At 40.8% G+C, this 12,536-nt stretch overlaps 1 protein-coding gene across 2 annotated transcripts; it reads right to left on the reverse strand.

The window, feature by feature from the left end:
* Window positions 1-1,714: 1,714 nt before the first annotated feature.
* cd164 (CD164 molecule, sialomucin) lies at window positions 1,715-11,878 on the reverse strand. Of its 2 annotated transcripts, XM_030721086.1 has the most exons (6): window positions 11,539-11,871; window positions 10,860-10,931; window positions 4,614-4,682; window positions 4,182-4,274; window positions 3,095-3,157; window positions 1,715-2,999 (listed from the first exon to the last, which is right to left on the reverse strand). In XM_030721086.1, exons 1-6 carry the CDS (start codon window positions 11,606-11,608, stop codon window positions 2,833-2,835), a joined length of 534 nt encoding a protein of 177 aa, XP_030576946.1. In that variant the 5' UTR covers window positions 11,609-11,871; the 3' UTR covers window positions 1,715-2,832. The 2 variants fall into 2 exon arrangements, with proteins under 2 accessions (XP_030576946.1, XP_030576947.1); XM_030721087.1 differs by lacking the exon at window positions 4,182-4,274 and having other exon boundaries at window positions 11,539-11,878.
* Window positions 11,879-12,536: the final 658 nt, after the last annotated feature.

Raw genomic sequence — 12,536 nt, forward strand, 5'->3', positions numbered from 1 at the left:
AGAAGTTAAGGCTGATTGTGACATACACAGACATTTAAGCAGAATACAACACAAAACAACTTCACAGGGGTCTGAAAGTGCTGAGCCCCATTGATATTTAATACATGTGGCATATAATCCTGCAATGCAACTATCTTTTTGTAAATATTTTTTCTCTCTCTCTCTCTCTCAACTGAATAAGGCACTTTTCCTTAACAAGGTGCAGGGACTGAGTAAGTATCTTGTATGAGAAGTTGCAGAAACAACACAATGGACATCAGTTATCCATGGATATCAACATGTGATGCCGTGTTTGTAAGGAATGCAGCTACCATGCTGAACCCAGTTACACAGCAGCCCATTTAACAGCTGTGAATAAACTCAAATGTTTCTTTTGATTTGGCCAAAGGGACTCCACGTGCAGAGAGTGAATGAATGGGAGTAGGTAAGGCAAAAACTCTGCAGCCTACCACACATGGGTCTTTGGGCTGTAGCCTAATGCCATCAGGTGACTATAGGTTTTAAAAGGCGTGTTAATGGTGAGCAGCAGAAAATGTGTAATCCCAAATCATATAAGCAAAACAGGAAAAACATTTGGACTGAATTTCTTACAAAACAAGCTGATCATTCATCCATTATCTAATAATATTTCAGGCTGAGTATTTATACGAGCATTTTTTTTTTTTTTTTTGGCTGAACCATTTAAACATTTACAAAAGGCAAAGATAAAAAACAAAGCTCATCAGTGCAATGCTCAATTTCCATGCCTAAACTGAGAACTTTGGCTTAATGCACACTGATTCAAGGCATTCTTTCAACTAGCATATGGGCTAATCACAAATAATCAAGTGGTTTTTAGTTGTATTGAAATCCCTAAGAGCATATGCAATGAAAGGGGAAAAAAAAAAAAAAAAAAAAAAAAAAATCACAACTCCAAGCATCCAGCATGCACTATAATGGGGGGTAGAGAGGGAAAAAAATGCATTTAAACAAAACATTCCCCACACTGACAAGCAACTACAAGCAAAAATGCTCAGAAACACGTCTTCATTTAGCCTTTCTTTAAGTAGAAACCTACAACATGAAAGATAGGATGTGGCTATGTACAGGAGGGATAACATGGGGGGAAAAAATAAAATAAAATCACAGTTAGCAGCAAGCTAATCAGAGGACTCGGCACAAGCTTTAAGCACAGCCGCCTAGCTGTTTCACTTTATTCAAAATCCTCTCACTTAACATGGCAGAAATCAGAGGTGTGATCCTCATTTGACAAAAAACAAACAAACAAAACATCTACCTAAATGCACTCTGATTCTCAAGTTTTTAAAACACGCCCAATATCCTCTCCGTTTCTTCACAGATTTCTAACACCCATCCAAAACTTCCCCTCAGCTCACTGTTTAAACTTGAAAAATTGTGACGTGGGAGGAATTTTAGATGGTAGATTAGATGCTAGAGTACCTCTGAGTAATTTCTACAAAGTCACCAGTGAGGTAACTGCAGGTCTCTTGCACGGAGTATCTGCTGCACCTACAAGGAAAACAGTCTTGACTGATCGCCACCTAAAGTCTTCACCAACAATAAAAGGCTCTTCAGTCCAGCTGGGATATGATGGTTCTCACCAATATCTGCGCAGCGATACAGTTTCCTCTCTCATGAACTAATGGCAACACTCATCCTCCTTCTCTTTAAGTCATACAGGACATTAAAGGCACTTCACTGCTCTCACTGTTCATATCAAGAAATGTGGCTGCCATTTTTTTTTTTTTTTTTTTTTTTAAATCCTCCGCATTCTCCATTTTATACATTTAAATATTCTACAATCATTCATTTTTCACCCTTTCAACTTACTCCACAGAAAGAAAGGGACAGCTCTACGTTAGGAACCCGAGTGGGTATGATTTGATGTCGGTTAAGTTCAGAAACTTGGGAGATTAATGGCTGTGAAATGAAGGAGATTCATGATTTATTGCACTGAGCTGCCCCACTAGCAGCTGGCGCTTTAACATCTTGTATTGAGGTGGGGGAATTCAGCAGGAGAAAACACACAGCACTCCTAAATCTTACTAGAGACACCCATCAATAAATATGCCTGTTTTTTTTGTGTTTTGTTTTTTTTAGTCCTGACATTAAATGATTTAATTCTGCTTTTATCCCTTTTTGTAAGTGTCCTTGCCTCTTTAACGTCATCTATAAACACATATACATAATACAGCTGCACAGAGGGAGGAAACCACAATTTAACAGGCCAAAAGCAAAACTGAATCATTCAAGTCAAGACGTTAAAGAACAGTTGTGAACTCAAACAGTGTTTCCAAATCAAGATGATGTTTGCAGCTGTACGACTCCTGAGCCGCTCTTTATACATGACTAATTCTTTAACTCCTATGTGATATATTTAAATTGTCGACGGCATGAGACGAAGGGCTGTAAATAACAAGCAACCCCCCCCCCACACCCGACCTCACTGATTTGCTGGGAAACGGTCTTTGCAGAAATGACTAATTGCATGATGGAGGTGGGAGTAGCTACCGGATGATGTAATCCATATGCTCAGGGCCTGAATGCCTCATCACCGAGGATCTGTTTGGCTGCTGATTTATCATACATACAGGCATGCGTGGGTGCCTTTTTTTACAGACTACAACAGCAGCACTAATACAGGCTAAAACCGCAAGTGCCTGAAAGATGAAAGAGTTTAAAAAAAATATATATATATAAGAAATCAGAAACCTGCTTGGAAACACTGTTTGAGATCACTCTAATGAGTGCGTGCTTATCGGGGAGCTTTCTCTGGAGGGGTCTAGTTGCTGAGGATAGGTCGAGTGATGCGGATCTCAAGGTGCGGCCATTTCAAAGGGTGTGGTAGTTGCGGTCCTTGGACTTGCAGAATTTGTAGAGGAAGAAGATGACGGCTTGCAGGCCCAGGACCAGCACTATTCCACCGATGAAGCTTGCAGCGTCGAAAGTCGAGTTCTTGTGAGGGGCAGGTGTTGGGGTAACTGTCGTGTTGGTTGCAGCTGAAATAAAAGCGCAAAGGACAACAGATCAGTCATTGTCGTTTCTGTCCATTACAGGACAAATTCAAGAACAGTCCGTCATGTGTTAAACTTACCTGAAGTAGTGGTCGAGCTGTTGGTGTGCTGAGTCGGTGCAACGGTGGTAGTGGTTTTATTGGCTGCAGTAGAATCAGAGTAAAAATCCAACCATTAGCCTCTATGCAAGCTGGTTATGTGATTAGTTTCAGGTTGTAATCCTTAAGATTTCATTCCTGGTTGATCTGGTGACACCCGTCCTAATTTAATGCTATAGTTACACTTTGTTTAGCTACACTATAAACACACATGTTTCTGGCTGGATGAGCCATTTTTCCATTCTACAAGATCACAAATAGTGATGATAAAGAGCGAGGGAGGAGCATAAGTTTTAAAACTCGTGGATCTGTCAGGGCGTTCAGTGAGTGTGTTGAGAAATGCAATAAAGAAATAAATAATACTAGTAATTACCTGCTAGCATTAAGGAGATAAATGGACTTTAATTTTCAGTTTACAACAACACTGCCGCCTGGCATCAGGAATTACCATGTTGTGTTTTGTATCAGTCACATGCTTGAATTGAGCAGAGCATGCACTTGATGCACCAGCTGATACAGTTTAAATGTTGATTCCACCCATTTGAAGCGCAGTTAGTGGTTTGGACTCACTGAAATCTGATTTTATGCTTCATATGATTCAAGTTCTTTTCTAAAATAACATCAGCTGGTCACAGTGAAGTTGGCTGGGAATTGGAGGTGTGGTGCCTTTAAATGATGTCTGTACTTGTCAGTCATTTGATGAAAAACTTTGTCCTTAAAAAGGGTATTTTGTGGGGAAATTAATCCGTTTTCAAATATATTTTAGGGGACGAGGGTGGTCCATCCACCCACTTGCTGGTGTGTTTCAGATCACTGTCCTCCTGCATAACCTAAGGGCACTTAAGCTAATGGGCAGACTCTCCTTCAAGATTTCCTGGTAAAGAGCAAATTTCAGAATTCACCAGTAATTTGGGCTGGCTGCTCTTAGCACGGTTCACCACTGTTCCCAGTGTTCTCCATTTGTGGATAATGGCTGTCACTGTGGTTGACTGGAGTCCCATTTGAAAATGGTTACAAATTGATTTGTAACCAAAAAAAAAAAAAGCTGAGGATTTTAGGGAACGGTTACCTGTGGTGCTGTTAGAGGTGGTTACAGAGATATGGGAGACCGTAGTGGGTGCGGTCGAATTAGTGACCAGTGAGACAGTTGGAGTCGGTGTAGCTGGACAGGGAACCAAGACAGGAAGTAAAGAGGAAAGCAAGAGAAGGTTATGCCCATAAATTACACCACAGTCTTTAAACATTACAAACCCAGACAAGTTTTTGGACATAAGCAAAGACAAACAAGGGAAAGACCCAGAGACTTAGACATTAACACACCTTAGTAAGCTAGATCCAAACAGAATCTGCAGACAATTATCTCTTTAATTTGAAGAAGATATACATTTTTGGTACACAAATACAGAATCTGCTGACTCTCTTTGAGCCTAAAACATCATGTTAATGTAAAATGTTAATTTGCACTCTGGTATTTACAAGCATAGTTTACTTCTAAACTTACCGGTGCAGCTAATGTTGCTACAGGCGGTGTCATTCCCTATAACAGTCAGATTGTGACAGCCAACATTTGCTGAAAAAGAAAACAAAAAAACCAAACATTTTAGATGTCTAATTGATAACTTACATTAATTACATTTACACAAGTGCTTAAACTGGAAACCGTGTCAACTATGGTTACTTACTGAAGTTACCCACATTATACAGATAACAAATAGCAGGCCATAAGCAATAAAAACACTCAAATTACTCCAAAACATCCACTTGTCCTCCATCAAAAAAAGAAGACGCATTTGTGCACAGAGCACACCGCTTCACACAATGATCTGTGTGTGTGTGTGTGTGTGTGTGTGTGTGTTCTTAAGCAGCGTGATCTGCAGTGAAGAAATTCTGATTCCTTATCTCCTCCGGAGTCATCGTTCACACGGCCCACTTCCTGCAGTTAGAGGATGGTGTCTTACATTCTGCACTCCCATTAATAACACTTCTGTTTATTTTTGTTTGTTTCTTTTAAAGCTGAGCATGTCGTGCCATTTTGGCTGCTTTCATTTATTTATTTCAAAGAATCGAATACTTTTACAGGGACGACAGCAACATTCAGATCTTTTAGTTAAAAGAAAAGAATGCAAACTAAAGACTGAGAAGGAAAAAAAAAAAAAAAAAAACAAAAAAAAAAAACCTATCACCTGTTGACTCCAAGTATTTCACTACCACCTATGCAACTAAACTCATGGGGGGCTTGAGCCTATTCCAGCTGTCACAGGGCAAGAAGCAGGGTACACCAGTCTATTACAGGAATAACAGAGACAGATAGCCATTCACACGCTCACATCCAGACCTACGGCCAATTTAGGATCACCACTTAACTGAACAACAATCTTTAGATTGTGCAAGGACAACAAAGTAATTAAAGAAACCCACACAGACACCATTTATGGATGAAAAAAAAAATTAAAAAATGGAGCCATCCCTGATTTTTGAATGTGAAAGTATGTTTCCGTGGTCTGGATATTAAAGCTCTAACTGTAGGAATGGATCCATACCACATGCCGCGGGAATTCTGTTGTCACTGTCGTTGCTGTTTGAATTCCTCCACCGGCTGATGAGCCTGTGAACCCAGTACCCAAATAACTGTGGCTGAGGTGGAGGGGAAGTGTTATCCATCCCAGATAAACTGGACCACCCTCTGCACCGCTCACTGGACAGGCAGTGAAGCACGCTCTCTTCCATGGCATTCCATTACTTCATTTAAATGTTTGAGGTTATTTAATTAATTTCACTGTTTGTTCTCCTTTTGCATAAATTTTGCCTCATTGAGCTATTTTCTCTTGTCATATACATTTTATTATTCTACTTAAGCTATGGCTCTTATATTTCTTGCTTAATAGTTTGGCTGATGTAACCTGGGAATTCCCCACCTTTTGTGCTAAACACAAATTCCCAGCCAACCAGGAGTCTTTTTGCTGCAAGTAATTATAATATATTAATATATAAACTTGCAACACTTAGTCTCTCACAATTCAATACATTTTATAAACTGCTCATGATTTTGTGTTTCAAGTCATTACCAGTAACTGAAGCGGACTTTGGCCCCAAACATTTCCAGACATTCCCTGACAGAGCTGCGTGTGCGCCCGTGAATATCCGACTCAATCGGCTCAGACATTACACAGTCAAGTCCGTCTAATGTCTGCTTGTGCCCATGCAAGACTATAGCAGGTAATCACTGTGAAACTTCACAGCTAGTGAGTGGGTATCATGTTTTCTCCCTCATGCATGCTCTACTCAGGCAGCATCCTCGCCTTAACCAGTCTGAGCATCTCCATTAGTGAGAACACCTCTAAAGTGGTGTGTGCTACATGTGTGCATTTCCCAACATTGTTGGAAGTTCATTTGTGAAATTTGTTCATTTGTCAAAAGAGTGGAGACAAAACATTTCCCTCTGCAATATAAGGCAGAATAAAGTAAGATCATTAAGTAAATAACTATTTATCAGTAAGAACTGAGTAAAAAGTTATATTCCATCATTGTTTTAAGCCAAGACAACTTCAACTGTTTATGTTTTTCAGACTGCTGAGTCACAGTTTGGTCATCTAGTTGTATGATATTTTAACAAATAATCTGATTACTTATTAACCACGACAGAAGGGGACTTTGCCCTGCCATGAAGTCTTGCTTGTCCCAAATACTTGGACAGCAAGTCAAGCTGCAGACTTTACTGATTTACAGACTTCATTAACACGAGCCAAACGAAATTCCACGAATTCAGTCGATTTGTGCGAGTTTCTCCAGCAGCACCGCTCAGCCTGTGTCACAGTGACGTGACAATGAGTCACTGCTGTCAGCAGCACCTTGTGACTATACATTCTCTCCACAACAGTTTAATGCCACACATTTCACTGCTGCTGCTCTTCAGCACGAACCACATTTTACTAAAAGCTTTTGAACCGACAGCCACAGCTCAGAACTCTGCTTGCAGGAATTGACTGGTGGAAATTATTAATTGATTTGTGTTCAATTAAACTCCAGAAGTATATGATGTATTCGAGCTGAATGACCGGTCTGCTTAAAGTGTATTTTTCCTGGCATAAAATGCTGGCTGACAAATGTAAGAAATTGAATCATTTGCTTCCTCATATGACAGTATTTTATTTCCTAAGGTTTAAGAGAAAAAACAGAAACATCTTCTTTTTCCATTTATCCTCAAGTCACCCAATTATGAGAAGCAGCTTTAATTTCTTTTTCATTTCATGTTAAATACAATAAAAGCCACAGGGGTGTAGTTGTGTGTGTGGTGGGGGCCACTTGCATCCCTATTACACAAGAATCTCACTCATAACCATTTTAATTATGCAGACCACATCAATGGATGCACACACAAATGTTTAGTCTCCCCAGCCATAGATAATTTAAAAAAAAAAAAAAAAAAAAAAAAGTAATGTTGGAAATGTATCCCAAAGTTGGGAAATTCTTTTGTTAAGCACAACCAGTATATAACAAAAAGCTTAAATAAGTAGCCACCTATTTAGACACAAATATGGCTCGTTTGACAGTAAAGGCTGCCGACCCATGAGCTAAGCAGGGCTTTCATTTATCAGAACAGGAAACTTACTGGACATAAAAACAGTTATTGAGTAACAGCATGAGTGCACTTTGCTATCACTTGTCTCGGACCTCTTCAGAACACCAATTTTTAACACCGTCTTTACAGGAAATGTCTTTTCACCTTCAGGACTAATTTACAATAAGCTGCAGTCACAGTAAAATCTGGTGACGGGAAAAGACAACGATTACCCTCGACCTCGTATTTTTGCGAAATCCCTCTCAAATCGGTTTATGAGCATATGGAGACGTTACCATCCTGATTACAGGAACATCATAAAGGGAACATTTTCTATTCACTGCACAGCACCTGGTGCTGTAAAGCATCATCATAAGCCTTCTTTGCTTGTTACACAGTAATCCAGAACAACCAAGCCTTATAGCCCTCACCAGGTGGCTACCCATAAATTAAAGATAAATCAACTTTCAGCATGAGGTGAGTTTGAAGCAGTTTGCTGAAAGCATCTTTTGGTTGCATTAAGTCAAAAATGACTCACTAGCTGCGTTTTCCACTGCTTATTTTACGGTTTGTGCGTCAAGTTGTGCATCTTTGTGCACTGGCCTTCGATATAAGACAAACAAACAGCTTCTCCATCATAATAACTGGTCTGTGGAGTTCATGATACAATGTTTCTACATAGACTGCTAATGTGATTGTTGGAGTATTTGGTAGTTATTCCGTTAAGTCTTCACTTGTGCCACGGCACACAAAAAAATGCAGCTCTTCCCTGTTTTTAATGCACATCCTGCTACTTTAAGCTGGAAACTTAATGACTCACTGCCTTACCAGCTGTGATTTTCAAGAAGCCCACGAGCAAGTAAATTCGAAATTGTCTGTTCGCCTTATATTTCACACCTTGTGTGTGACCTGACCCAACAGGCAACGTATGTTGAACCATGTGGGAAGAGCAGGTGTTTTTTTTTTTGGTTTTTTTCCCCTTTCCTTCTCCTTTCACTCTCAAATAGGTCAAAGATGTTATCTTACAGCCAGCTGTGAAAGGTAGGACACACTCTTCTTCCAAGATGGCGCCATTATCATCACCATGCGGTACGTCCACAAATTGATGTCAGTGAAAGAAAGCAGCATGGGGCCTCAGGCATACCACAGAAAATAGCCTTGTCTCAACCTGTACTTAAAAGGCACTATGGAGTAGTGCTGTACACATGTAAACTTTCAAGCTTTTAAACACCACGCAGCAGGGAAATGACGCCAAAGGCCTGTTTACACAAAATCCCTAAACCAAAGATAAATCTAGTCATGACAATGTAGTAGGCGTTCACTCGTTACAGCAGCGCGATTATGCTGCATTTCACAAAAGCCAACTTGGACGTGTCCAGAGATGATCTTTCCGTTTTTTTGCTCAGTTCATTTTGAAGAGCTGATTCATTCACGAGCGTGTACACAAGGTCAAGTACACAATACATGATTCAACAAGAGTCCTTATCTCATTTAGATAGAGGGGGAAACAACTGCTATTGCAAATCTTTGTAAAATTAAAACTAAAAATGACTAGAAATCTAACAGGGCACATATCTTGATGTACTTTGGGATTTAGGGCTATTGTGTCCGTGAGTTGTGAATTTTCCTGTCCTTGTGTGAGTAAAATGAAACTGTAAACCTAGAAAGACTTCTCCCTTGGGAAACCTACCAAACCAGTCATCTGAAAAGAGACACGTAACCGCCACCCCACCTGTCCTGTTCAACCACCCAACAAATCATCAGGTGGTGTGTATTATAATTTTTCCTTTAGAGACAAAGCAGGAGGGTGTGGGATCAACAAATCTGAATACAGTTTCTCCCGGAAAGAATGTCAAAAAGGTCAATTCCCACGAGAGGTCGAACATCTGCCCCCGTCTTACCAAATTTATCTGTTATATTTTGGATCTAATGGCCCAACCTGTGACACAGTTGAGATTACACAGATATCTTAAACTGATTGAGCCTAAAAAGGTAGATGACACTTAAGATGGGCTCACCAGATACTTTTGCTTCAAACTTTCACTCGAGGCTCAAATTATGATTTACACAAAAAAAAAAAATCTTTTATCCAATCTGCAAGTTCTTTCCTCCACTTGTGCCATTATTCACTCCTCCTTTCAGTTCCTCTGCACAAGGAAGTTGCAGGCTTCCTGCCACACATCCCCTCGCTTTCTCTACTGTTCATCATCTTCACAAATCACCAGAGACCTGTGCTGTGTCGCTCTGCACACACTGTACACACCTATAATAAGGCCCTCTAGGGTGATTAATATCCCCCTAGCGAGCCTCCAACACTCATTTAAGAAGTAGTACGCTTTAAGACAACAATGACACAAGCCTGTAATTTTACTCCTATCTGCATATTCAAACTGTGTAAAAAACATGTTTTAAAATACAAGCTCACACTACCCTGATCTCCACTTTACCCATAAAACCTGTAACCTTATTTCCTGGTAAGAGCAGAAAAAGAAAAAGAAAAAAAAAAAAAAACCCCACGAACATGCCAAACCACAGGGGGAGGACGCAAAGAGTGAAAAGCCGTTGGTCGGTCAACTCAGGAAACAATGTGTCATTCAGGGTTTTTTTTTTTTTTGTTGTTGTTTTATTGGCAGACCCTTATAACTGAATGAAGCATATTTCACATCACAACCAGCAGACTTTCACATTAGGGCAGCATATTTCCAAACTGCAATGCAAAAGTGCATAAATCAGGGATGTGTCAGAGCAGACTCAGGTTTGGACAGATATCCGATTGGACTATGAAATTAGAAAACAGCAGCACAGAGATGTAAGGCATCGAAACCACAACCAGAACTGAAATGAAACCCAAATTCCCAGAGGAAAGAAAGCCCTTCTATCCTCCACAATTAACTTAATGCCTCAGTAGTAGAATTTACCTCTAACCTTGGCTTGCACCCATAATTTAGTTCCCAAACCAGCCTGCTTAGATCCGCTGGAACCAGCTGGTGATACCACATTAAGGTGCTGCTTGGGCTTTAGGAAAACAGGGATGACATCATCTAAAAGTCAGCAGCTGCTGCCATACAGTACAGCCCCCACCCCACCCCATACTGGAAATCATGCATAGTATCAACCCCAGGCTTCTGGACAACTTAGGACACACAAACCTGTGCCCTCATGCTCCACAAATTCAAGACAGATACTCACTTGAGCAATTAGCCCACCGGCATTCAGAGAAGCCCTCACAAGCTTCACATAATTCCTGCAGGGCACACTTATCTGCAAAGAAATAAGTAGATTTAGTTATGGTAATTTGTAATTAAAGGCAACTTCCTGCATGCAGCAGAAAAAACAAAAAACAAAAGAAAAAAAACACAGATCTCCAGAAGGTTGCTAATTTACAGATTTAAAATCTTGCAGCACAGATAATCAAAGCAAGACGCCAAAATGTCAAAATGTGGCAAAACAGAAGCGTTTATACTGTAAGGCTGTCTCATAACAAACTGCTCAGATAGATGTGACTGTTTGGGTTGAAGGAGCCTTCACAACTCTTCTCAGAAATCTCACTGTGGCATAAATAAACAGACTATAACAAGTTAGCTAGTCCTGGAGTCCTGAGTTCCCAGCGTGGACACAAAACTGCCAGAAATGTGTGTGTGGGGAGGAGGGGGTGTTATTTTTACGTAAATCTGAGGGGGGAAAAGGTAAAAGGCCGCTATTAAAGTAAGAGAAGCCACGTTTAAGTTGGCCCTGCGGTGACCGAAAATGGAGCCACACAGGCAGGCAGATAGAGATCTATTTACCGGGGTGGAGGGGGGAGATGTCTGGCTAAGAGCGGTGCTGTAGCTAGCTGCTAGCTTGGCGACGAGAGGTCGCGAAAACTTACCTGAGTCCGTCGCGGCTGCCGCGCCAATCAGAGCCAGAGCTACCGCAAAAAACACCACCTTCACGTACATGACTACGGACAACTTATTGCTGAGCCTGCTTCAACAGAGATGGAGGTAGAGGTGGAAAACGTATCTTGCGAGAAACGTCGAGAATTAGACTCCGGAGATTTCACAGCTACCTCACTGTGTTGATGGCCGCTGCTGTCTCTGCTGCTGCTCTGTAGCTTCGACACTTCCTACTTGACAGGTCATGTGGCAGCTCTCTGGGAGGGGTGAGAAACATCAAGAAGTGGACCGGAGGTGCACACACGTCGAAGGCAGGAAGCGGAGGAAGGTGTCTTAAAGCGAGGAGGAGACCGCACTTCTGATTGGCTGAGACAAAACTTGATAACCACGGATAGAAGTACACCTGTGGCCCAAAACCTCACACCCACAGGCGGGACTGACCCACGAGAGGGCCTTGAAGCACCAGACGTCCCTTAGTGGTCATAGTAGTACTATTGTATAGTTCAGTTTTAATGATATAAACAGTCATCGCAAGGCTGCTTATAGTGAAATTTAATACCTCATAATATTAGGGAGAAACCCCTAAGAAGTTATTTGGCTATTTGTTGGTCCGAGCTGCTTTTCATTTGATTGATTTGCACAAGTATACTCAAAACGGCCTTCAGAGTTTGATTTAAAATAAATAAATAAGAAAATTTCATCATTGTGGTTCTAAAATGTCATAAATTTAACAAATCTTCCTTCTGCTCCCTACTCTCACTACAGATCACAATGTTGTCTGCAAACATAATAGTCCACGGAGACTCCTGTCTGACCTCATCTGTCAGCCCGTTCATCACCACTGCAAAGAAGAAGGGGTTCAGTGTTGATCCCGGATGTGACTTGGAAAACATCTCAAATAAAATACAATGACAGAGAGAAAATCCTTAGTTTTAGTCTCATTTAGTTTAGTTTTCACAATTTGGCTGATGAGGCTTTGATGGACATGTTG

This window comes from Archocentrus centrarchus, chromosome 24, assembly GCF_007364275.1.
Source record: "Archocentrus centrarchus isolate MPI-CPG fArcCen1 chromosome 24, fArcCen1, whole genome shotgun sequence".
Taxonomy (NCBI): domain Eukaryota; kingdom Metazoa; phylum Chordata; class Actinopteri; order Cichliformes; family Cichlidae; genus Archocentrus; species Archocentrus centrarchus.